Raw genomic sequence first — 25,394 nt, forward strand, 5'->3', positions numbered from 1 at the left:
AATTCGTAAAGTCAGCTCAAGTATGCCATGTTGAAGTGAGTTTGACAACTCGGTTTATGGAAACAAATCTGGATTTAAATATTACTGCCAGAAAGATTTTAACTTTTTAAAAACAAGGTGAGCAAATGTCAGATTCATTTGTGTAATCGATCACACTCATAAACCCAGTGCTATAATTCTCCAACTTGATTTTGCAAGGCCTAGTTACCTCAAGAGCTCTTGCAAATTGTGTTCAAATACTCAAAACAGGTTTACTTTTGATTCATCTTCAAAATTATAGATATGTGTGCCCTTTGTAACTATTTTATGAGAGCGGGGGAAAGTTGTGGAATCAAACTAAAATAGTAAGATTTCATCATTTCCAAAAGCCTGTCAATTATTGTACCAAGGAATAGGAATCATTCTAAGGTTCCTAGGCAAACTGGATTTAAGCTATTGATATGCTAATAAACGTGGGGAAATTAAGGTTGATTCTAAATCATGCAGTTGCAGAATAGAACAAGCAGTCCCAGTTTAAGAACCTCCAGTTTAAAAATTTATATATTTGAAGCCAGTCAGAGTCATGCTACATACCACGTTCTCCTATATTCAATGGCAAACTCTGACATGACCAGGGAAGAGTGATTCCCAGGCAGCCATGCCCCCTTGGCGATTGACTCCTATTCATTTCCCATCTCTGCCTCGATCAGATACACTCCTCTTGCAATGAAGGGTCTGGAGGGGCAACAGAGGGGTCCAGGTTTCAAAATCTGACTAACTCATTTCCCATTGACGATAACAATAATAATTAAATCATTCAGTTCAGTTCAGTTCAGTCGCTCAGTCGTGTCCGACTCTCCGCGACCCCATGAATCACAGCACGCCAGGCCTCCCTGTCCATCACCAACTCCTGGAGTTCACTCAAACTCATGTCCACAGAGGCGGTGATGCCATCCAGCCATCTCATTCTCGGTCATCCCCTTCTCCTCCCACCCCCAACCTTTCCTAGCATCAGAGTCTTTTCCAGTGAGTCAACTCGTCGCATAAGATGGCCAAAGTATTGCAGTTTCAGCTTTAGCATCAGTCTTTCCAATGAACACCTAGGATTGATCTTATGAGACTTATTTCCCAGGCTAGACTTACAGAAGTCATTTTAGCCCATATCATAAGTAAGATCATTTCAATTTGTCTCTATGAACCATATGCTCTGAGTTCCAGACAATCAGCTTAGGAAGATAACTTTTGGAACCGACGCACATAGGTCTCTAAGAGGCTATCAATAATCAATGCAATTTGATTAATTTAATTTAAAATATGTCAAAGTCTTATTTTCAGCTTTCATTGTGGGGTTTTTCTGTGTGTGCTTTACTCTGTGCAGTGATTTCATCCAAGGCCACCAGGGACTGAAAGATGACCTACTCCACCCTGAAAGTGCTCATCATATTGGTGTCAACATGAGACTGGGGTATGCAGCACCAACTCTGCCTTCCACTCTTGATTCCAGTCCTCACTGCACCCAGAAAGCCTCAAAGCTTTCCTTCTGTCATACAGGCACATCCCCGGTTGTGCAATGAATGGGTTCGTGCAAATGTATGTGATACACACCTTTGCGAATTGCTTTATATGTTGAAGACACATTAGTGGAGTTGGCTATTTCAAATAAAATCAGCAAGTGTCTCATTTCTTAATATCATAAGCCATTCTAATTCAAGATAATAACCTCTAATAGTTTGTGAAGTTCCTTTTTGAAAGTATAGTAACGTTCAGTTGTCTGAAAGAGTTATCGTATAAATGCCTAATGCATTACCAGAAAGGAGCTTATTATATCAGATAAACACCACATTGTCCAAATCAAACTGATTGACAACTTAATTAGGGGAAAATGTCATACATTTTTAGAAAGAAAGCACCCACACAGTATAGGGAATCAGAATCTGTTTTTATATGCCTAGAGTTATAAACATTTGTATCAAAATATTTACAATTATAGTATATGAAATATCAGTCTATTAAAGAAGAAGCCAAATACAGCACTAGAATGACCCACCGCTGTAATGCAAATTACATGAGACATAAACGGTACAGAAACAAAGTAAAAGACCAGGGAATACATGGTCCACTCCAGTCATAGTTAAACTTTTTAACACAATGCTAGCATCTCTCTTGGCTGTATCTGACATCCAAGTCTGCCTCTGCATGGAAGACAGCCTTCTATAATCATGTGATCATTAAACCATAATTAAAAACTTCGTCATCCCACAGTTTTTTGCTTTCCAACCCATTTACCCCTAGTCCAGATAATTTGGTGGCCCACCCTCCACAGTCCCCTAACCAGAATGAACATAAAGAAATAAACTTAGTAGTAATCCTTTTATATAAATACCAGCAATTGTGGCATCACAGCTCCCCAAAAGGAAAAACTATATAAGAAATGGAATGAAGGGGGAGCTAGAAGAAGAAAAGTAGGCAAGATGTCTCAGATTCTCCCTAGGGTAGATCTTCTCAAATTGATAAAGTAAGTGTCTTCCACGAAAACAACAAACAAACCCTTTAGCCAGAATCTGAGATGGCTTAAAAATAGCTGCACCAGGCCAGAGCAATGACTGCTTAACCAGGATTACCATACTTATACCATACTTCTAAGTCCTACAAAGAAACACTCTTGTGGCAACAGAGAAGCTCAATGATCATCGGACTGGGCACCACAAGAGTTTTTAGGGGTTTTTGCTTTTCCCTTAAAGAAAATATCTGCCCATCACCTATATTTTTATTTCTCTCACAGAAATTTTCTCATTTTCCTGGAAGTACAGACACTCTATTCTTACTGTGACTGAAATCTAGTATGCTTAATACTTGACGATTGTATAGCACCTTTCACCCAAGGATGTGTGGTTAGGTTTGCATGTGTTTTAAGAAACTTCCAAAATTGCCTTGCCTCATCCGTATTGTGGGACAGGCAGGACCTCTGTAAGGCGACCCCTTCAGCTCATTTCAAAGCTAGAACCATCTCTGAGCCCAGGAGCCCTGATCCCCAACTTGGCTAGTTAGATAAAACTTCCTCAAAAGGGTATAATTTAGGGGGAGAGTAACAGATTGAGTTGCAAGGATCTATGTCCATCTCTCTCACATCTTAAACATGATTGCACGGAGAGAGGTTCCTAATAACATAACCCTAATATAATCCTGCTGTAGCCCCCTTTCCCCACAATCTGTGTGGGGCTCCCACCACTGAATTGGTTGTGAGTGGCTTTACAGAAATTCCAGAGTGCCGCCTTGGCTTTAAGAGAGAGACCAAGCAAAGTCCGCGGTAAGAGGTCTCCACAAGGGACAGCTGTGTGAGGCCTGGTCTGGGTTCTGACCACGCCCCAGGCCTTCCACTGAAAATTTCTTTCTCAGTTTAGCTAAGCTACCAACTTGGCCTTAATCACTATGTCTCTTCTTCCCATTTTGTCACAAATACCACAGAGTTAAATCTCTGCTTAACAAAGAGGGATCCTGGCACACCGGCCAAAGTCCTCCCTTGAGCCCTTCACATGGTGATGTTTTGCTTTGGGTCAGAAGGGCAGGATGGCTTCCAGGCTTGGCTTATTCCGCACAAAAACAATGTCTGCCCTGGCCGGAACTTGTACCGCTATGTTAACTGGGTGCAGTGGGTCTGAAGACTGAATTCACCCTCGGAAGTGGAGCCAGTGATGTGGCAGCTGCTGGGGCCCCAGGCAGTGTGTGTAACGGAGAACAGCTGGAGGCCAAGCCCGGTGGCTGGAGGGAGGCCCCCTGGCCCACATCCAGGGAGCACCCATCCCAGCCAAAGGCCTTCTCCCAGGGCAGGGGCTGGACAGTACAGGACCCCCTCCATCATGTTTGGGTTTCAGCCCCTCCCGCTTCTATCCCCTCCCCCCCTTCCCTCTCTGGGTTTTTCCTGCTTAGCAACTTCCACTCCCCTCCCAAATTCAAGGGCTCCCTCCTCCCCACCCCCAGGTCCCCAATAAATGTGTTCAGCCTTATTTCTTTCTCAGGACCAGATAAAGGATGCCGATGATGAAGCTAAAGCAGAAGCAGATCCAGGTCAGGATGAAGGAATAGCCATGGTGACTCTTCCCGTACAGGTTTCTAGAGCTGTTGGCATAGTGATGAGTGTAGATGGAGGCCCCCACCATGACGCACAGCCCTGCAGTGGGGAGAAATGATTCACTGTTGGTTTGGTTTCTTAACATTCAAAGTGAGAAAAAGATTTATAACTTTAGAAAGATCCTATGTTCCTCGTGGGCGATGGGAAAGTGAAATCTGAAATTTGGCCCCCAGCAGTGGTTCTGTTGATTGGCCCCGAACCAGGCTTGATGGTTATGTTGCTGTACCACTGGTGTTTGAGTTCTCACACCTGCACTGGTTTGTGTGGCTGTGAAGTAAAACACAGCTTCTCTGGTCTATCCCCCTCCTCTCCACTGGCTTTCCCACCCAGACCCCAGCACACAAGGACAGGCTGCCCTGGGGGGATGCAAAAGAACACACGTTCCATCAAACTGTGTGTACTGGGAGAGAGGGAATGGCCATCAGCAATTTCATCTAAGGACTCCCACATCCCCTGCCCCTTCAACTGTCTTGTATACAAGCTCTGGCTTCCCAGGTAGCTCAGTGGTAAAGAATCCACCTGCCAATGCAGGAGACACAGGTTCAATCTTTGGGTCAAGCAGATCCCCTGGAGGAGGAAATGGCAACCCACTCCAGTATTCTTGTCTGGAAAAATCCCATGGACAGAGGAACCTGGCGGGCTACAGTCCATGGGGTCACAGAGTCGGACACTGCTGAGTGACTGAGCATGAACCCATACAAGCGCTACAGCTGGGCAGACCCCAGCTCCTTGGTATCTGCCCAGGAGCCCCAGGTTTAAACAGTGAAGCCGATGCGGGTTCTTCTTTCAAGCAGCTATCAGGGGTTCTCCCCAAGAGCACAAATAACCAAGCCAGTAAATTGTACAAGGCAGTCTCACTGCCCCTCATGCTCAGCTGTTCAAGCCACTGAGAGCCCCCAGGGTAAGATCTACAGAAAGCTTTCTCTCAGTAAGCTGATACTCACAGCACACCAGCATGGTGGCCCCGGAGAGGAAGAAGCGGTTGCCTTTCTCCATGGTGAAGAGCTGAAACACGAAGACCACGAGGGAGATGACGGAGAATATGATAGACAGGATCATGAAGGCCTGCACAGCCTTGAGCGCATCTGTGGACAGAGGGCAGGGGAGTGAGGCCGTCAGGCTACCCAGTCCCCAAGGGGCTGGCCATGTCCTCAGGGGCACTGGGTACAACATCTTCTCACGTACCTTCACCAGCGTAGGAAAGGTTGTCATCACAGCCACCAGAGGTACAGTTTTTCCAGAGACCTACTGATCCCTCTCCAAAATCTGACACCACCCAGACCTGAAATCAAAAAGGCACAAAGAAACGCTTCTCAGTACTCTGTTAGGTGGGAAAAGAATCTGAACAAGAGTGGATATATGTATGTGTACGTGTATAACTGATTCGCTTTGCTGTACAGCAGAAACACAACATGGTAAATCAACTACAGTCCAATACAAATTTTAAAAAAAAAATTTTTTTTTAATTGTTTAACTCCCTGACTTGAAAGAAAAAGAAACAACCATCAGCTTGTGACTGGACTAAATCTTAATGCAAGATGCCATATTTAGCCACAAATACGGCTAAGAAGCTCATCTCTAGGTGGAAATAATGTCTTGCTAAAACTGAAGTCACAGAGGTCCCAAGAAAAAAAGAGAGAGAAGAATGCACGACCGAGGGGAAGTTACCTCACTCTCTGGACTTCACATCTCTCATTACTTAAAAAAGAAAGACGTAATTCAACCACTGTTTTTGTTTTTTGTTTTTTTTTTTAATCATTCTAAGGCTCTAAGAAACGGAAACCTTGCATGAGGAAACTGATTTTAAAGATGTACAATTCATACACCCTACCAAGACTGTTTCCAATAAAGGGCCTGGCAAAGAAGGTGAGAAAAGTTAAGGGAAAAATGTTCAACTGGAAAAAAGTAAGAAACATAAGGGCAGCAAAGAAAACAGCCTTGAGACTGGGAGATCAATAAGCCACTTTCATCTAAATAGACGGATAAACCTTGATTGTCACAACATGAAAAGTAATTTCATAATAACATAGTCCAGTCAGAGCTTTTGTGTGGGGGCGGCTGAAAGTAGAAAAACGACCAAAATGTATTCACCAAGGCTCACCACAGTGCCAGCACCCGCTCCTTCCAGGCCCAAAAGAAACAGTTATCCTTCTGGGATGAAAAACAAACACCCAGCCCAGTCTACACAGAGTGTCTGCTCAAATGTGAGTTACTGGGAAAGCAGGGTCAGGATGTCCAATCGCCTGCCTGTTCTTGATTTAATAAACAGCTGTGTGTTCAGCACCATGTTAGAGGCTGATACTTCAGATTTCAGCTCTAGGCATCCACTAAAATAGTTTGAAGCCACTTATTGGACCTGGTAAACTGAGAGACTTGGTTGGGGGTGGGGGAAGGTGTATAGAACCGCTAAATTCAAGTTTGGAGGAGTCCGCACTGCGAGGGGTCTGTCATCACAGTGATGTTTCATTGAATCTTGCTTATAATCATACCCACTGATGTTGGCAAAACTCTTCTCTCTGAAATTTAAAACTCATTATCCTTCAACTGTAACAAGGGCCCACAGAGATTCTGGGATCATATCTGTTTATCTAGTAATGCATGGCCTTGGTTTTTAGGTCCAAGGAGTTGTCTTGTTTTTGTTTTTTCTGAGAAAATCACAATAAAAGCAAACTGGACTCTGCAAACTACCACTAGAGGTCAGAGTAGCCCCAGAGTCAGAGAGAAGAGCTTACTCCGTATTTTTAGCTTGTCTTTTTTTTTTTTTTTTTTTTTTAGTTAATTCAGGCAAACGAGGTTAATCTTGCATAATTCCACTCTCACATGCTACTCTCTGCTCAGAACTTGCATTTGTTGGTCGGACCACCAAAGCATTTCATCATCTCACTCCCATTTCTCCTTCTAATCAAGGTTCCCGGAAGGAAGTTTGGCCCGCCACATGGTGTCTTCATTATGTCCTGAACAAAGCCTGTCCCTCCCACCTGTACTCCCTGGCTGGGCACACCTCCTGGAATGCTTCCCAAGTTCCTTTCACTCTGCATCTCTAGCAGAAAGAAACCCCACCCATCTACCCATCCTCCAAGCTCCACCTCCCCTGAGAAGCCTCATTGTATTCTCCAACCTGGCAAGATCACTCATTTAGACACTTGTTATTAATATTTAGTTGTTTGAAGTGCAAGTATGTGTTTAATTTTTTCCACAGCTAAGCTGTAAATTCATGATGGCTTAAACATCTTTTGTAGCACTTCGTGTAAATATTCAAATAACTTCCAAATGAATGAATGAACAGAAGAACAGGACTCACGTTGGCAATGGTAGAAACAAATAACATGATGACGGTGGCAATGTGGACCACAAAGATACTCGCCAGTAACACCAACATCTTGGCTTTTCGATGGCTTGAGGGTGAAGAGAGTTCTGAAAAGAAAGGAGAACACACAGGAAAAGGAGAGGTTACTCTCTTATTCAATGCGTTATTTTAGCTTTCCCACCTGGGTGGGTTCTCTGCTAAAATCAAGAGGAGCTGCAGTAAAAATCATCATGATTCCATAAATTCCTGCCTACACCTAATTAGGTAGCCCAGTTCCCCAAGTGCCTGTTCATCTGTTTACATAGATCTAAACAGAAAGAAAATTCTGCCGCAGATATTTATATATTCATCCCTCTAATACAGCCTGTTTCAAAACAAGAAAAGTTTTATGGTAACTGTTGTTATTTTGCTTGCGTTGTATAGGTCAAAAGTAGGACTTTGGTTTTTAAAAGGCCTTTCACAGCTGTCGCTTCCAGGTCTCTATGCAACAATGTCATATAAATTTCCATTTTCCATTAGGGAAGTTGTTCACACTTCTATCAAACTGCTCACCCAGCGATTTTAATCGAAGCGGATGCCTTCCTAAGATTGGCAGCTATTACTCAATACCCAGAGACCAAATGGGCTACTAATTTGATCCCGTATGGAATATAAAATATGAGAGCCACAACTTCCACTATAATAATGCTGATGGATATTCAATAATTATAACAACCCAATTACAGTTTAATGGTCTGACCTACCAATGGAATATTTTAAGACTTGTGTTGCACCTGAGTCTTTGGGCTACATCATGGTAGGGACTCTGCTTTTGGTCTGGGGGCAGAGGGTTATATTTTCTACAATTCAGTATGACAGTTCTGTGGGCTGGATGCAGTGGGAGGGACCAAACGTGCCTTCAGTTTGTGTGTGACATTTACCCAAACGCCAATCCTTCTGGACTCAGTACAGCCCATCAGCAGATGCATCCATCACACGGTGGATGGGGAACTAACAGATTAAGAATGTGCACAGGTAAATGGAATCATTCAGTCATCATCTCAGCAGAAGTGATGAGGGGAGCCCATGGATCATCAAACCGAGAACATAAAGGAAGTGTGAAGGATGCATGAGTGGGTGGCTATTCTGATTAATGCCAGTGGCAGGAATGCTTTGTCACACCCAAGACAGTTAAGAGGTGGTGCAGGCTTGCTGGGACTTCAGAAGGAAAGGGCTCAGGTTACTCACACCCTAGGGAGGGTGGATGTGTGGCTGTCCCCTCCCAGGGAGGAGATGGCTATGTACATCCAGTAACTGTGTCCCACTTCTCTCCCTCCACCTCGTTTAATTAAAGCTTTGAGCTTGAGTCTCTTCCACTTCAGACAGGGTACTTATTGGAGAGCGTGGATGCAACCATTCCAACACTTCCAGTCCTTTTGATCTCGCCCTTTCCTCATCAGGCACTCCAAATCCAGAATGATCTACTGTACCCTGGTAGGGGGAGGGAGGAGGTTGCTGTTGACAAGCCAAGAATGAAAGGCAGACACTGGCCTCCACTGCCCACCCTGACCCATTTCAACCACTCCCGCCCTCCTTTGCCATCTAAGCACGTCCCTACCACCCAGACTCTTTCTGTAGAAATTTCTCCAATTGTGAATGATCAAAATGATGATGTTTACTGCTCGGCTTCAGGGCAGAGCTTAGAGCTTTTATGCCTGTTTTTCAAAATCTCCCCATACATTCCGGTGCATTTTTGCTTTTCTCAGATCCTTGCACACCTCAATCACACCTCCTCAATTTTCTGCTTGACTTTAATGCACAGTGAAAAGAGATTTTTGAATTAGACACAGGTTGAGTTAGAATCACATAAAGTTGTTTGACCTTCTGGTCTCAATTCCCTCCTATGGAAGCTGCGGGTTGCAATGCTCATCGTACAGTGTTACATTTAATCCTAGATGGAGAACTCCCAACACAGTGCTTGGTGCTTGGCAGATACTAATGGGGCTGTGGTTATTAGTATTACTGTTACTATTATTGTTATTGCTGTTATATGAAACTGAGTAGCAACTGAGTCATCCATTCACCAGGCTGCCCCATGTGAAGCAATAGGATACCTGCTATCCAGTTCACAGGGCAGTGTCAATAAAATCATTTTGGTCTTCTTAGAAATTATCTCTACACCTAATCCTTGCTCCCTGCAGGGAGGGACCACTAGGGACCACCCTTGGGGATGAACAGGAGAAACTGACTCTTCTCATCCCTATGTTGATCACCCTCCCAACTCCCCCCAGACTCACACCATCACTAGATCCTGATCTCACCCCTCGTGGGGAAGGGAACAGGCCTGAATTAATTCTCTGAATGCAGGGAATTAAAACATTATATAACGAGATTGGGCTTAATCTCTTGGGCTGTAGAAATGACTTTTTTCTTTCCTTTGCTCTTAACTGACAAACATGCTCCTCCTAATAGGAGTTGAGGGACCAGAGATGGAATACAATACACCAAGCAAGGCCTCTTATATGAGGTCAAGGAGAATGTTAGGAGTTTCTTTTCTGACAAACTGTTGGGGATCCAGCAGAATTCTCTGTCTCCTTAGACTGCTCTGTAACCCTCCAATGTTGAGCCTGATTCTTTTTGCCCCTGCTCACACTCTCCGTTTTGATAATTTGAACATTCATGCTTTCCAAATACCCTGCTCATCCACCTTGGCTCGTCTACTGCCTCACCACCACCACCATCACTCCACATACACGAGTTCCTGCCCACCAGTTCTCACTTCTTGTCTAAACCACAGCCCCACCTGATCACTATTCCCCTGTGAGGTTCAGGCAGGAGTGGGTGAGGGGATCAAGCAAGATAGCAATTTTCTTTCAGGGTATTTAGATTTCTGTAATCACACCATGGTTTTTCTAGTAGTCATGTGTGGATGTGATTTTTGGACTATAAAGAAAGCTGAGCATCAAAGAATTGATGCTTTTGAACTGTGGTGTTGGAGAAGATTCTTGAGAGTCCCTTGAAATGAAAGGAGATCCAACCAGTCCATTCTAAAGGAGATCAGTCCTGAGTGTTCATTGGAAGGACTGATGCTGAAACTGAAACTCCAATACTTTGGCCACCTCATGTGAAGAGTTGACTCTGGAAAAGACTCTGATGCTGGGACAGATTGAAGGCAGGAGAAGAAGGGGATGACAGAGGACGAGATGGTTAGATGTTATCACCAACTCGATGGACATGAGTTTGAGCAAGCTCCAGGAGTTGGTGACGGACAGGGAAGCCTGGCGTGCTGCAGTCCATGGGGTCACAAAGAGTCGGACATGACTGAGAGACTGAACTGAACTGAATCACATTATCTTTGCACCAAAAAAAAAAGGAGCAAAATGCCTTAGGAAGTGTTCTTAGTGCACAGAACACACAATTTTATCTGCTTTTGGCTGTTGTATCCAGCCAGAAGTAGAAGCTGTTTATTGGAGCTATCACATAACACAGGTAGTAACTTCTCCATCTTTTCATTGCCCGAAATTTATCAGGTTTAATTGGGATCATCCATTGTCAGCTTAGAAGGGCTTCCTTGAATATCAGTAGCCCTCCCCAACATATTTGGAAGCAGAATGAACTATCTTTTTAAATGTCTGTCCCTATACTATAAGTTGCCCCCCTCCTAGCAGAGAAACCCCAAGATGGGAAGATGGGAGGTAATTCTTGAGATCTTTAGGGACCAGCATGTGTGTGTGTGCTCAGTCGTGTCTGACTCTTTGCAATCCCATGGACTGTAGCCCACCAGGCTCCTCTGTCCATGCGAATTCTCCAGGCAAGAATACTGAAATGGGTTGCCCTTTCCTCCTCCCAGGGATCTTCCCAACCGGGGAATGGAACTCTTGCATCTCCTGCATTGGCAGGTGAATTCTTTACCACTGCACCACCTGGAAAGCCCACACACTTAACAGGTGAGGGGAGACCTATCAAATTGGAGAGTAGTTTGGGTAGAAATAAAAGAGGACCCAGCGCTCTTGAGACATCTACCCATCCACCACATGCAGGGCCACTTTCTGCGAGCCTTATTCCCTGCCCTCATGTGAATCTTGCTTCATATAAAAGTACTGAAAAGAGACCATTTCTGATCATTTATATCTTTGGAAGTATTGGCTGCTACAGCTTCCTGTCCTAGCAGTAGGTTTCACTAAAGCTGTCTTTGATTTCTCTCTCTGACCTCTTCAAAATGCTATGGACGCATCCGCGTGTTGTTCTATCGGTGACAATTGAACAATACTCATAAAACATAACTGTTCTTGAGTAATAATTATCAAAGATTGTAATTGTACATTTAGAAATTAAAGGATTATAGTTTTACAGCATTTGAAGTGAAGCCTTTTAGGGAGGTTCGAGAGGGAGGGGACATATGTATACCTATGTATACCATCAACACCATGTTGATGAATGGCAGAAATGAACACAATATTACAAAGCAATTATCCTTCAAATAAAAATAAATAAATTTTTTAAGAATGAAAAAGAATGCTATTTACAGCCCTCTCCAGTGAAAAGCAGATACTTTGTCCTAGCTGGGGAGCTCCAACCAGACTGCAATGGAAAATAGCATGGCATTTCTGAAGATCTAAGAGACACACCTACCGCCTCACAGAGCATGGAAGCTCAGTGCAGTCCCAAAGCTCATCGTGCTGCTGTTGGGGCTTCCATAACAACGTTATTTGTGGTGCTTGGAGTTGGAGCCAGACCACCAGAGCTACTGAATCCGCAGCATTCTCAAGGGATAGGATGTCCACTGACTGCTCTATGCAGGTTGCCAGGAACAGGTCTCCCCACTGGAAGCAGGGTAGGATCCCCCTTTACCCTTACCCACCCAACAGACACGGAACAGTGTTGGTCAGGACTCCATGGGGCTGGGTGGGAAACTGACAAAAGTATTGGAGGCATGAATGCTGACTCTAGCAGAGAAGTGACTGTCAAGAAAAATGGAGGTTAGCCACTTAGAGCTACACACAGGCTCTCATTATCCCTTTTCTGTTCCTCTCTCTGCCCTAATCAACAGGCCCGCCAGTTCTCTTTCCTCCACCGCCATCCTTGTTTCTGACCACACTTCCCCTTTCCTTCCCACATCACTCAGACCACACTAGGGCAGTGGTCTCTTTACACTCCTGTCCCTGATACAAGCGTCACAGCCACTGACCTTTCCAGATCTGGATGAAGATCTTTGCTAATAGGACATTCATTGCAGTTCGTGAAACTGAACCTGAAGGTTACACTTGCTGGTGACTGGAGCTATAAATGCCCAGCTGATCTGGGGGAAGGGCTGACGGCCCTCTCCAGCTGGCTCCATCCATTTCAATACTTATTGGTTTCTTATCTCCTCCCACAAAATGAAAGAAGCAAAGGAACAAAGTCCTGAGACTGCCTTCTATTGCCTCTTCGCCCTTTGCAGACAACCTAACACACACGCAAAGGGTCGGACACGACTGAGCGACTGAACTGAACTGAACTGATCGTGAGAAGGGCTTCCCTCATGATGCAGTGGCAAAGAGTCTGCCTGCAGTGCAGGAGACGCAAGAATGGCGGGTTCGATCCCTGGGTCAGGAAGATCCCCTGGAGGAGGGCATGGCAACCCTCTCCAGCATTCTTGTCTAGAGAACTCCATGGACAGAGGAGCCTGGTGGGCTACGGTCCACAGGGTCACACAGAGTTGGACACGACTGAAGTGACTTAGCTCACATGCACAACCGTGAGAAATTAATCAGATCTCTGTGGACACCTTTCCTTTGCTGACGGGTAACTCATAGCAGAAACACTGAGAATCATCGCCTTCTAGACGGACAGTCGAGATGTTGGTAATTTGGCTGCATGATCACTAAGCCAGGGGCCAGACTGCTGACTGATAACTTCTTCCGAACCCTGGATTCTGCATGTTTATTAAGCAGCCACCACAGTCTGGGGGAAGCAGGGCCTTCGAGTGGTCCAAGGAGCAGTAACTGGGAGCAATACAGCAGAACAGAACCCCAAGACCTTCTTCTCCAGCAGAGGAAGTGATGAAATCCTGGGCTTGAGTCACTGAAGAACTAGCCAGAGACTGGGGGTGTCCTGTGATCAGAAACAGTGAGTCGGGGGCTTGTGTGAGTGATGGGAGTGGGGGTCCCACAGGGCTCAAATGTCCGTGATTCACTCTGAGTGGGTGAGAGTGTCCAGACAAAGGCAAAGTGGAAGCATCCTCGACCAGATGGCACAAGACAACTTTCTGAGAAGCACGTGGATCTGTCTCGAGAGCCAGAAGACAGTTTAGTCATTTCCCTGGCAGCCGAGACAGCCCAGACTGTTCTGGGGAGACAGGAGCAATAGTGACCAGCTGCCAAAGTCCACATTGCTCCTTCCTCTCATCCCAGTTTTACTGCTGAAAATAACACAGTCAGGTCATGCACGCTTCCTCCAGCACTTATCTCCCGGGCATCCTTACTTTGCACCCCCATTGTCATTGTCTAGCTCGGGACCACCCGCCTCTCCCATGATCCTCTTTCTGATCCTCCCTCTTAAGTATGCCCTCAGTACCACTGGGTTATCTGACCCTGGGTTATCACTCCTCTCAGATCCTCCAAACACACCACCACCCCACCACCAATCAGGAAAGAGGCTCCACACTGGCCCTGGGAATCCTAGGAATTTTAAATCCCAGGATTAAAAACAAAATTTTTTAAAAGGTCTGTTTTTATAGCCTTCCTGCAGTTAACTATCACATTGTTTTCAAGGAAGTGTAAACTCTGCCTCCTCTAGGAAGTCTTCGGTGATACAGAGGTCAAAAGTAGTCATTTTTCTCCTGTTATTAAAATCATTAGTGATAGCCCACCTGGTAACAGAATTATTTGTGGAAGTGTTTGGCTCCCCAACCCCCAAGATTCTAAGTTTCTGAAAGGAGAATCTTGTCTGTGACATGTGCCAAGTATCTGTTCAGCCAGCAAATAAAAGAATCAAGAAAGGCAATATTTTCTTCCCTGTAGAAAAACAATGAATGTCAAGGTAACTGAAGTCTTCATAATAGACAACAGAATTCTTGAGAGAAAATGATCCACCCCTTTTTTTTTAATCTAGGTGAATTTTAGTCCTGCGTTATTTTTAGAAATTATTTCTGTACACTGATGCTGGGAAGTATTGAGGGCAAGGAGGAGAAGCAGATGACAGAGGATGAGATGGTTGGATGGCATCACCGACTCAGTGGACATGAGTGTGAGCAAACTCCGGGAGATAGTGAAGGACAGGGAAGCCTGGCGAGCTGCAATCTATGGGGTTGCAAAGGGTCGGACACAACTTAGAGACTGAACACCAATATGTATTCAACATCTTACTATATGCAAACTCTGTGAATATTTCCTGAGTATCTTTGACATTTGAATATGCAAGGTTATATGTGTGTTTGTTCCCTCTTATTCAAGAAGAAACAGGTAAATGCAAAGAAAAAATTTTAAACTTCTAAGTACTATTTTATCTACAGATTTGACTTTCCTATCTACTTCTTTCAATTACACAAACTCTGGACTGAAAGGAGGCTTTAAAATCCCTCCCCAGAACATGAAACTCATCTACAAATCTATAACCAGGAACTACCTAAATCATGCTTAAACTTCTCCAGTCTCAGGTAACGCACTATCTACAAAAACTTCCCTACTCTTTCATCAGAAAGGTCCTGACAATGCATTAGAGGTGGCTCTTGGCAATGACTACCTCCATCTTACTTCTGCCCTTTGTCTAATGCTTCCTTAACAGCATTTTTCTGAAGTGGTCACTTTGCCAGCAGAACTTCCAGGTTATCAGAATATTAGCCAGAGATCCCCCAATCTCAAGTAAATCATAACACAGTCCTGAGATGACCCGACTGCCGGACAGACTCTGTCTTTTTGTCCATTGATGCTTTCAGTGAAATCCCCATCTCCTCTGGATAACTGCAGACTTTGAAGAACGCTTTCTCAGACCAAGACACAAGGCTTTCTCCAAGGCACAAGATGAAAGGCAGAGCCACTCCCAGTCGTACGATCTCCGTGAGTCAGCCCACATCTGCCCATCCTCCTTGGCGTCACACCCAAAACTGCAGCTGTGCTTCTCCTAGGAACACAGTGCAGGGTGGCAGCACTGATGCCTTTCTGTCCTCTACGCGTCAGGAGCATTTTGCTTTTGTTGGTTTGTTTTGATGTGTTTATTTCCCACTGAGGATCATGTGGGTTTGCAAAATGAATATCCACTGAACGCAAAAGCAGAAGAGGAAATGCTGTATTTGGGGAGCAGCCGTAGAGGATGTATCCGCAGGAGGAAAAGGCTGGGATTAAAGACAGGCTCGGTGAATGAGACCTTGGATGAGGTTTTCTGACCATTGTTCTTGTTGTTTTATATCCAGTGTACTTTTCCATTCTAAATGTTTTTTTTCCATGAGGGTGGGGAAGGGCGGCATTAATTTCTCCGTGGGAAACACGTGAAGAAACAGAATCCTAAAGCACCATCTCCTCCTGCTTCTGGATGTCTGGATGTTTGGTGTGGCAAGAAAGAACTTTGGGCTGTAATTCACTGCGTACACTCATACTGGGGTCTGTTTTTTCTAAATGCGGGACAGTTTTTTTTATGACCAGGAGAAACGTCAGCAGTCAAGCAACAAAAGCAACAGGAATCTACATGCTCCAAAGAAAACAACCATTTTTTTTTCCATCGTCCTGGAGGTGAGGGAACAGCACCTGCCAACTGTGAACAGGGTATATTATAGAAAGGATGGTGCTTATCTGGCCCTGGTATAGATTGGCATGATTCTCACATGGTTAGGGATAAGGAACTGGGGGTGGGGGTAGTGGGACAAGCATGTTATTTAAGGGGGACCAAAAGCAAGAAAGAAAAAGGGCACCTCTTTGAAAACCAGATTCTCATAAAAAATTCTGACTCTGTTGATTTTGGGAAAGTGACATATCCTCTCTGGACAGTAGCTCCCGGAGAGACAGAGTATTGAGTAGTAAAAAAAAAAAAAAAAACCATGAATTTTGGGTGCGACTCCTGACTGCACTCCTTTTTTTAAAAAGTTCAGATTTAATGGGTGTAGTTGGCACAAAAATTGTAAGCTATTTCAAGTATACATCGTGGTGACCCCAACCCCTTTTAACTATCATCTGCACACCTCACAGCCTTAGCGTGAGGATCAAAGGCTCGTGCCTGATACACAGCAAAGGCTGCACGGCTGCTGGTTATTCTTTTTGTTCGTTTATGGATAAGGAGAAACTTAGCCCAGTGAAATGTGCTTGAAACTTCTCAGGCAGAATCCGAGGGCCAGCAACTCTGTTAAAGCAAACAAGCAGCTTGAATCTTGTTTTGGCAAATGTTCCCAGAGAGAATAACCTCTCTCTCGCGCGCGCTCTCTATGGTTTCCCCTTGTCCTCTTTTGTGTCCGGGGAGGGGCTGGGGCAGGGTGACATCTGCCAGGGCCAAGGCCAGACCTGGGTGGGGTGACCGAGGCCAGCCCCCACCCCCAGACCGCAGCTGGTCAGGCCATCAGGCGATGTCCCCAGGGCAAGGATGGAACCTTCGCTGTCTTCTGCTGCTGACAAAAGAGGAGTGTTCTGGCGGCCAGAATGTCTCCGAGGGAGAGACTGCCAAGATAATAACTAGGGTTCTGGAAGAAACTCAAGGTGTGGCCCGGCCCGGGTTGGGGGGAAGGGGGTGGGCTCTTGGGCAGGTCTGACAGTAGGTGGGGGCAACAGGCTTCAACCAGCAGGCTGCAGTCTGGGAGGTAGTGGGGCCCCCAGGGACAGACGCGGGTGCAGCCAGGGGCACCCCGGTGCCTGGCGTGGGCTGTGGGCTTTGTGGCTCTTTCTGCAGGCAGTTGGTTGTTTAGAGGCTTAGCTGGGTTGAAGTTACTCGGTCCAGTTCCTTGACAAAAGTGGGAAAGCGAGTCCCCAGAGTGAAAGCAGAATCGGGATGAAGCCCACTCCCTAGCATCTTCCCGGCCAGGCTTTCCCCACTGCAGCACAGCTTCTCTCTCCTACTTCCGGCAGAATTCTAGCACTTCTGCCAGATCTATTGCTTCATTCTGTCTCTCCAACCCCTCCTAGTTAATTTGAGGGTCAGCACAGACTCTCCAAAGTGATGCCACTGGAAAAAAACAAAGGGCTTTGGAGGGTCACTGCTTCTTCCTACTGAGCTGCTGAGATGGTCCACCAGCAAAACCAGCCCAGGCTGAAACAGCTCACCCCACTGGCACTGCTGGCCCCCTCCCAGAGGAGCTTCAAACATTCCACCCTGGCCCCCACCCACAGCACAAGGCGCCCTCCCCAGCAGCGAAGCACAGCCAGCCAAGGGAAGCTTGAGGTCTCAGCTTCATTAAAGTATGGACACACCTGGCTGGCCTGACCTCTGCAACCTCTCCCCAGTCCGGGCATCCAGCCTCCCAGGCAGGGTTCTTTGATTATTTGAAAGAAGACATCAAAGTATCAAGGACCTCGTTCTGCTGTCAGTCCTGACCTGACCCTTCTGGAAAAGGGGGGAATGTCCCCAGGGAAAGATGACCACTGCACAAGTAATCCATAGCAATCCTAACATTGCCTCCTTAACAACAGAAGGTTCTTCACAACAGGGAAAGAAGGCGTGAGACAAAGAATGAAACTCTCGGCCCCAAGGACGATCCTGACATTGAGGCTGGGTGGTCCCTAAGTCAGAGGGGAGGGAGTCAGGGGTGCGGCACCTTCACACTTCTGCCCTCTTCTTTCGCCCTCTCCCTGGCTACCTCGCTCCAGTTTCTCCCTCTTCTTGTTGTTGGTCAGTCGCTAAGTCGTGTCCAACTCTGAGACCCCATGAACAGCAGCACGCCAGGCTTCCCTGTCCTTCACCATCTCCCAGAGTTTGCTCAGATCAAGTCCCTTGAGTCGGTGATGCCGCTCAACCATCTCATCCCCTGTCGTCCCCTTTTCCTCCCGCGCTCAATCTTTCCCAGCATCAGAATCTTTTCTGATGAGTCAGTTCTTCAAATCAGATGGCCAAAGTACGGGAGCTTTGGCTTCAGCATCAGTCCTTCTAATGAATATTCAGGACTGATTTCCTTTAAGATTGACTGGTTTGATCTCCTTGCAGTCCAAGGGGCTCTCAAGAGTCCTCCAGCACCACAGTTTGAAAGCATCAATTCTTCTCACTCTTCTAGGCCTTTCCATCTGCCCCCCTGCTCTCAGCCAGCACACAGGCCTAAGAAACCTCGGGCAGTCCCTCTGCTCCCCACCCCTTTCCTCCTGGCACCTCCCCTTTCCTCCTCGAAGCCCAGCTCCCCATCCGCTCCCATCCACACCTTTTGGCCACACCCTCCCTGAAAAGAGGGTGAGGCTCCTTTCCCAGAACTGCCTTTGTGTCTCTGTCTCTGGAGCCTGGTCTGGGTTCATTGGTGGATCACTTGCTGTTGTCAATGTCCGCACAACGCTTCGCTAACCCGGCACTGCTCAGGTTTCATAAATCAAACCTCTTTTCTTTCTTTCCGAGAGCTGGGTAAATGCTCACTGCTACTCAGCGGTAAAGCCTGCGGGCACCTGTACTTGGAGAATCTCTAAGCGGATGAAGCAGAGGAGTGCACCTGGGTCCTCCATCCTCCTGTTTCCATGCAGACATGTTACATCATTTCACTTTCCTACCAGTGTTTATGGATTAAACTTGCTGTTAGCATAACCCATGGGATTTCTCAGAACAGGAACTATCGGATCTTAGAATGATAGGGTCTCAGAGCCACAAGGGTCCACCAAGCTCAGTTCCCTCCATCGAGAAGGCAAATGTCCTGCCCACATCACATGGAAGATTCGGGACAAGACCAAGCCCCTCAAGCCTCCTATTTAGCCATCTTGCACCTACCAGAGGGTTCCAAGCAACAATTTCAACCCAAGCCTAGAGGGTTCTCAATTTTAATTACCCCATTGGAAGAGAGAATTCATGAAACAGGCTTGGGAAATATGAAAATTGCCACATCCTCAGTAGGGCCAGGGGCACCAGTAGAGGGGTCCAATTTAGTTCCAGAGAAATGCCATTTCCACAGCAGAAAAGGAAAGGTGGACCCAAATGTTGTGTTTAAAATGAAGAGAGAGAAGCAGCAATCCCCACATGGGCTTCTGCTTTCATCTTTGTGGTTCAGTGTCAGCGGATCTCCCAGTTAAATTGAGAGAAATGACTTGGAACTGAAGTGTTACTTAGCAGGTTTTGAGACATGTGTGTATGGGGTATAGGGTATTGGGAATTCAAGCAAACTCCTAATTAGAAGCGTATTTCGGCTCCCTTGGTTACTGAATAGGAATCCAGGGTCATCTGGGCAGAACTGAAGGGAGTGTGGGAAAAGGGAAGTTTATGGTCAGAAAATTCCAGTTCTACACTACTTAAGGATCATGAGCCTTTCCAAGGAGCTGGACATCCAGATTGCCTGCCGCAATTAGACCAAGGTTATGTTGACTGGCTTACTCCTTGGAAGGAAAGTTATGACCAACCTAGATAGCATATTAAAAAGCAGAGACATTACTTTGCCAACAAAGGTCCGTCTAGTCAAGGCTATGGTTTTTCCAGTGGTCATGTATGGATGTGAGAGTTGGATGGTGAAGAAAGCTGATCGCCGAAGAATTGATGCTTTTGAACTGTGGTGTTGGAGAAGACTCTTGAGAGTCCCTTGGACTGCAAGGAGATCCAACCAGTCCATTCTAAAGGAGATCAACCCTGGGAGTTCATTGGAAGGACTGATGCTAAAGCTGAAACTCCAATACTTTGGCCACCTCATGCGATGAGTCGACTCACTGGAAAAGAGTCTGATGCTAGGAGGGATTGGGGGTGGGAGGAGACAGGGACGACAGAGAATGAGATGGCTGGATGGCATCACCGACTCAATGGACATGAGTTTGAGTGAACTCCGGGAGTTGGTGATGGACAGGGAGGCCTGGCGTGCTGTGATTCATGGGGTCGCAAAGAGTCGGACACAACTGAGGGACTGAACTGATGTTGACTGGTAGCCTGTTGCTGTACTTACCATCATAGGAAGTAACAGTGGCAAGGCGTGGGCTCCATGAACTATGGACCAAGTTAAGGGACCAGCCCCACAAGGCCAAGTTAGAAGCCTGTGCTTCTGGCATTCAACTGATTTAACCATGACCTCATGGTTGTCACTGGGTGTCCCTCTGAGTACATAGATCTGAGTCCCAGGTGGCTCTGAGCTCTTGTGCTAGGCAGCTATGTATGCGGTCAGTTCAAAAAGAAACCACACGCCTTGCTTAGAAAAAAAGAGACCTCAGAATCAGATCACCTGGGTAGGGATGAGTAAAAACATAGCCTCAAAGCTTCAACAAGGTTCCCTGCTCTTTCTGAATCTTAGGTAGTCATAATAATAACAACAGCAGCACAGATCTATCAAGTTTTGCCATCAAATACTAAATAAGAGTCGAGTGTTTAGAAGATAAGGAGCATTGGATGGATCAACAGCAACAGCAAAAATGGAATAGATATTTTCAGGACTAGAGAACTTGGAAGAAAGTAGAGAAGTTATAGAGAAGCCAATTTTGCTGGATCTAAGAAACTCTAGCGATGAGAGTTGTCCAGTGAAGCGGGGTGGGCGTGGAAGTACTCTCTAAGGTGCCAAGTCCCTTCTCTGGAAATTTTAGGGAAGCATAAAACTCATCTATCCAAGGTGGTGTGAAAATAAGATTTCTGCATATGGCAGGAGAATGAACAGGTTGACCTCCAAGATCTGTACCAAACTCAATGCACAAATCAAGGATGATACGTAACTATATTTGCCCTGTGCCTTTTTCTGAGAACGTTTTTCAGATATATTCCCTATCTGATGCCGAGGCGCCTACAGAAAAGCCGTTTTGGTTCATCTCTCAGCCTTCTGAGGCACTGGCTGCTTTCTCTCCCCTGGTCCCCGTGGGTCCGGGTACCAGCTGAAACCCCCAGAGCCACGCAGACCAAGCGAAGATGGTCTGCATCCCCAGGGTGGGCTCTATGGGGCTCCTTCTCTCGATCCCCCGGAGTCTGGATACCTGTGGGAACTGGACGGGCCAAGTCTGGCCTAGGAAGGGAGCAGGAAGAGAGGAGACAGCCCCAGTCTTTTCTGCGGTCTGTGGAAGGGACGTCTCTTCCCCTCTGAGGACATCTCTTCCCCTCCTGGGAGGCAGCCACCATCTGCCCTGGCATGTGATCTGCCCTGGGTTGGTCCTCGAAGGCCTCCTGCCAACTCCCAGAACAGTTTCTTACCCTCTAACAATGTCAAATCCGGGGTGTCCTCAGACCAGGATGCCAGACCAGACATCCTGCCGGTCTGCCCCAAACCCCTGCCCCAGTCCTCAGAGTCTGGGGTGGAATTCAATCCACCCCCGAGGGTGGGAGACAGCAGCAGGAAAAAAAAAACAAAAATCTCCTGGTCCAGTCTTGTCCAAAATACATAGCTGAAATCCAGAAAAAACCCCACAGCCAGGGAACTCTCTCACTACTCGTTGGAGTAAGATGGGAAAGTGGGAATAAGAACAGCATTTTTAAAACTGCCCTCAAACTCGAGGCAGTAACACACAGCACACTTTTCTCTGCATAAAACGCCAGCGTAAAGTGAGATGCCGTACAAATAGTGAGATTCAGGACAGTTTATGTGCCCATAGTGGTCAGTGTTTTCTGTTTCCTGGCTAGTTAAATCTTTCTTACTAGTTTTAGCCTGCACAGACTCAAACATTAGTTTCTAGCTTCTCAGGATACCAATAATGACAATGGCCTCCCCAATCCACGTCAATGTAATCTAGAAATAATCAACACTTCAAGCAAAGGTGGGAGTCCCCCGCACCTTAAAAAATTGTCCTTGTACTAACTGAATCATCCCCTGGAGGGCAATTTTAGCAGGCACCTTGCCTGTACCCAGGTTGATTATGTTTGAATCTTCTCTTCCAACGAACCACATTTCTAAAGAAAAAGCTTAATTTCATCAGGCAAGCTGTATCCTGTCACTCTCCTCGTCTCGTATGTAGAGTGGGGTGGCGGGGCAGGGAGATAGATACACCAGTATCTATGTTGAAATGGGCCACACCTCAAGCAACCAACATGCTAACCTTGAAAAGAAAAAGCAAACAGAAATCACCCTTCTTCCTTTTGCAGATCCTTTCATGATTAGCACGAGTGTTTGCATTTGTACGGCCATGTTTTGGAAAGAGTGAGAAGCCGAACATTCCAAAACAATCACTGCCTGCCATGCAGGAGAAAAAAAAACACCTCACATCTACCTAAGAAATAAAAATTATTTTAACATTTCTGATAGGCTGTCTTTTTGCTCCACACCAAACTGGGCTGCTTCTGGGATAAAAGCATAAAGCGATGCGGTGTTTTGTTTTATTTTTAATAAGAACAGATGAAGTTCCCCCAACCCCACCCTGCCCTCCAAACCCAACTTTTCCCTGAGACCCCACCCTCCACATCTGGCCCCGGGAGAGAGCTCTGAAATCCACATCAGGCAGCAGGAGCCCCTCCTGCGTTACATTTCAAACACCACTTAAAGAGAGAAAGTTTCCTCTTTCTCCGTCCTTCTAACGGTTTTTTTAAAACAAACCCACCCGCTCTCCTCCTATCCCGTGGAAAGAAAAAAAAACAAACATTTACAGTTAAACAAAAGTGAATGAACAAGCCAAAGGACAGCCCCGTAAAAGCCACCAGAAAAATAAACTGAAAAGCAGATGCTACCCACCCTCACCCCCAAAAGACTGGCAAACAGAGAAACAATTCAAGTCCGGAGCAATTTAAATCACAACAGAGCAATTGACAAAGTCTGGCAGGCAGCCCACGTTGCTGTCCGGTTTCAAAGGTACGTCAGGTTTCCTCCAGAAAGAAAAGGCTATCCTCTAGTGTTCCAAAAGTCCCTGCTCCCAGCACACTTTCAGAACAAGAACCCCATTCCTACAAGACATAATCACGGCCCAGACGGACTGATTGCCCCGACCCCTGGGGCCCCTGTCAAGCTAGATTTTACTGAACCTTAAGGGAAAGAGTTGTATCAATGCTCACTTTTAGCTAAAAAGCTTGAAGGACTCAATTCAAGGAGTCCTAGAAAAATAGCACAGGAAATAAGAAAAAGCTTCAATGAGGTCAGAAGGAGGAGAGCAGCGGGAAGCAAGGAAAGTTCTCTGGGCTTCCTGGCAGGGTCGGGAACTGTCCTACCTGAGGGTCCGGTGACCAACCGAGGCGCCCTGAGTGGTAGGAGCTGGTGGCAGGCGTCCGCTCTCCTGGAGGTTTGTGACCACAGTGAGCAGAGGGCTGGCCTCCCGAGGTTATAAGTTTCCTGAGCTGGTGTGCTGGGGTGTGTGATGGGCGGTTTCTTTTCACTGTGTTTTAAAGGAGTTTCTATGAATCAGTCCCGCTTAAAAAAAAAAAAAAAAATGTGTTGGTAAGCTACGCCCTGCTCAGTTGGCAGTCAGTCAAGACAGGCTGGGAGGGAGCCATCAATTCAGAGAAGCCAGTTTAGGCTCCCTGTGACTCAGACACACAGACCACAGTGGAAAAAGGAGTGACATGGCTTCAAATGAGTAACAGGAGTCACACAAATAGATCTGTTTACCGAAGCCCATTCCTCCTCACCATAAAGGACAGTGGGTTGCCGTGGATACAAGTAAAACACAGGTGATCAGCCCACACTTTTATCTGGTGGGGGCAGGAACAGGGGGACTGTAGTGCCCTGCCCACTGACATCCCAGTTAATCGTCCCACAAGTGTGCCATTATTCCTCTCCCACCGAACACATCCACAGCTGCTCACGGTCAGGAACAGTCAGGTTGACTTCTGATTACTTCCCTGCCTGACCCTGGGCACTGTCCTGGGGATGGGCAGGGGTGAAAAAGGGAACACACCAGGAGCCCTCGGAAACCTGCCTCTGAATGATGGAGGGCTGGCTGAACGGCCCTGTAATTAGGCTCCAGGAATGCCCAGCCGGGCTTCTCACATTCACAATAGTCAGGAGGAAGTCGTCTAGTTAAGAACTTTGCTCTCTGATCTCTAATAATCACCTGGACCTTGCTCCACAATTGAGCGCCTCGTGCATAATTGTCCCGGCCATCTCCCTGTCCCACTCCTCTCTCGCTCAGCACCAGAGCCGGGAGGGGCCTTTAGAAGTCATGTCACCCCAAGGCCAGGCATCCACTGGAGCCCGGAGTCTGGCTGCTCTCCACTTAGCTATGTGACCGTATGCCTCTATTTCCTGGGGCGTAAGTGTGGTAGACAGTACCTCTCATGGAGTTATGGTGAGAAATGTGCGTAGAGAGCTTAGCACCTAATAAGCCCTTGATAAATATTAACTAGAATGAGTATTTTACTGAAGATGGAACCCAGGCCCAGAGAGGTGAAGTAACTGATCCAAGGAGAACAGCAAATTAGCAGGAGCAGCTGAGTCACAGGTCAGCCACACCCAAAGCAACTCCATTTCTGCTGTTCTCTACTGTGTCATGACAGCTTATTTCAATTCAAACTGTTCTTCTAGAGTTTACTGATCCAGCCTTGCACACAGCCATGCACTAGCACACTGTTCAGAGCACAGCGTCGCAGATGTGAGCAAGATCTCTGTCATCCTGGAATTTATATTCCATAAAAGAATAGAGTAGGGACTGATGGCTGTTCAGCTAAATGCCAGTGAAACGAGGTGGTAAAATCATAGGTGGATTTTGGGATGCATGTTTCTTCTGGGATGTATGTCTGTATTTTCCAAATCTTCTGCCATGAACCTACATTACTTTGGTTTTTAAGAAAAGATATATATTTTTTAATATTTAGAAGGGAATATTATCTGACATGATTGATGCAGAAAAAACACAAATGCACACACACTTACTCCATCACTCATCTGATAATAAAAATGCCTCTTTGAGAAACCCCTCCGGCAGTGGTTTAAGAGCAGCCTAACTCTAGGGAGCAGGGGTGTCTGATGAAGAGATATGGAGATTCTCACGGGCTGTAAGGGCAGAATGAAGGCACAGCATCCCTGAGCTGCAGTTTGCCAGG

General features: G+C 46.2%; 1 protein-coding gene across 1 annotated transcript; it reads right to left on the reverse strand.

Moving 5' to 3' along the window:
- Nucleotides 1–1,897: 1,897 nt before the first annotated feature.
- On the reverse strand, nucleotides 1,898–23,723 carry EMP1 (epithelial membrane protein 1). The gene is made up of 5 exons (XM_055394896.2): nucleotides 23,565–23,723; nucleotides 7,410–7,522; nucleotides 5,294–5,390; nucleotides 5,053–5,193; nucleotides 1,898–4,147 (listed from the first exon to the last, which is right to left on the reverse strand). The coding sequence occupies exons 2-5, from the start codon at nucleotides 7,485–7,487 to the stop codon at nucleotides 3,981–3,983; spliced, it is 483 nt and encodes a 160-aa protein (XP_055250871.2). The 5' UTR covers nucleotides 7,488–7,522; nucleotides 23,565–23,723; the 3' UTR covers nucleotides 1,898–3,980.
- Between the last annotated feature and the right edge of the window lie 1,671 nt (nucleotides 23,724–25,394).

The sequence above is a fragment of the Moschus berezovskii genome, chromosome 6 (genome assembly GCF_049115385.1).
Source record: "Moschus berezovskii isolate FMDL1 chromosome 6, NW_MosBer_1.0, whole genome shotgun sequence".
In the NCBI taxonomy this organism is placed as follows: domain Eukaryota; kingdom Metazoa; phylum Chordata; class Mammalia; order Artiodactyla; family Moschidae; genus Moschus; species Moschus berezovskii.

Coding starts and splice junctions, on each gene's coding strand:
- EMP1 (XM_055394896.2), bottom strand. CDS start 7,487: ATGTTGGTGTTACTGGCGAGTATCTTTGTGGTCCACATTGCCACCGTC. Junction 5,194..5,293: donor CCTTTCCTACGCTGGTGAAG/GTACGTGAGAAG, acceptor CTCTGTCCACAG/ATGCGCTCAAGGCTGTGCAG. Junction 4,148..5,052: donor GGCCACCATGCTGGTGTGCT/GTGAGTATCAGC, acceptor TCCCCACTGCAG/GGCTGTGCGTCATGGTGGGG.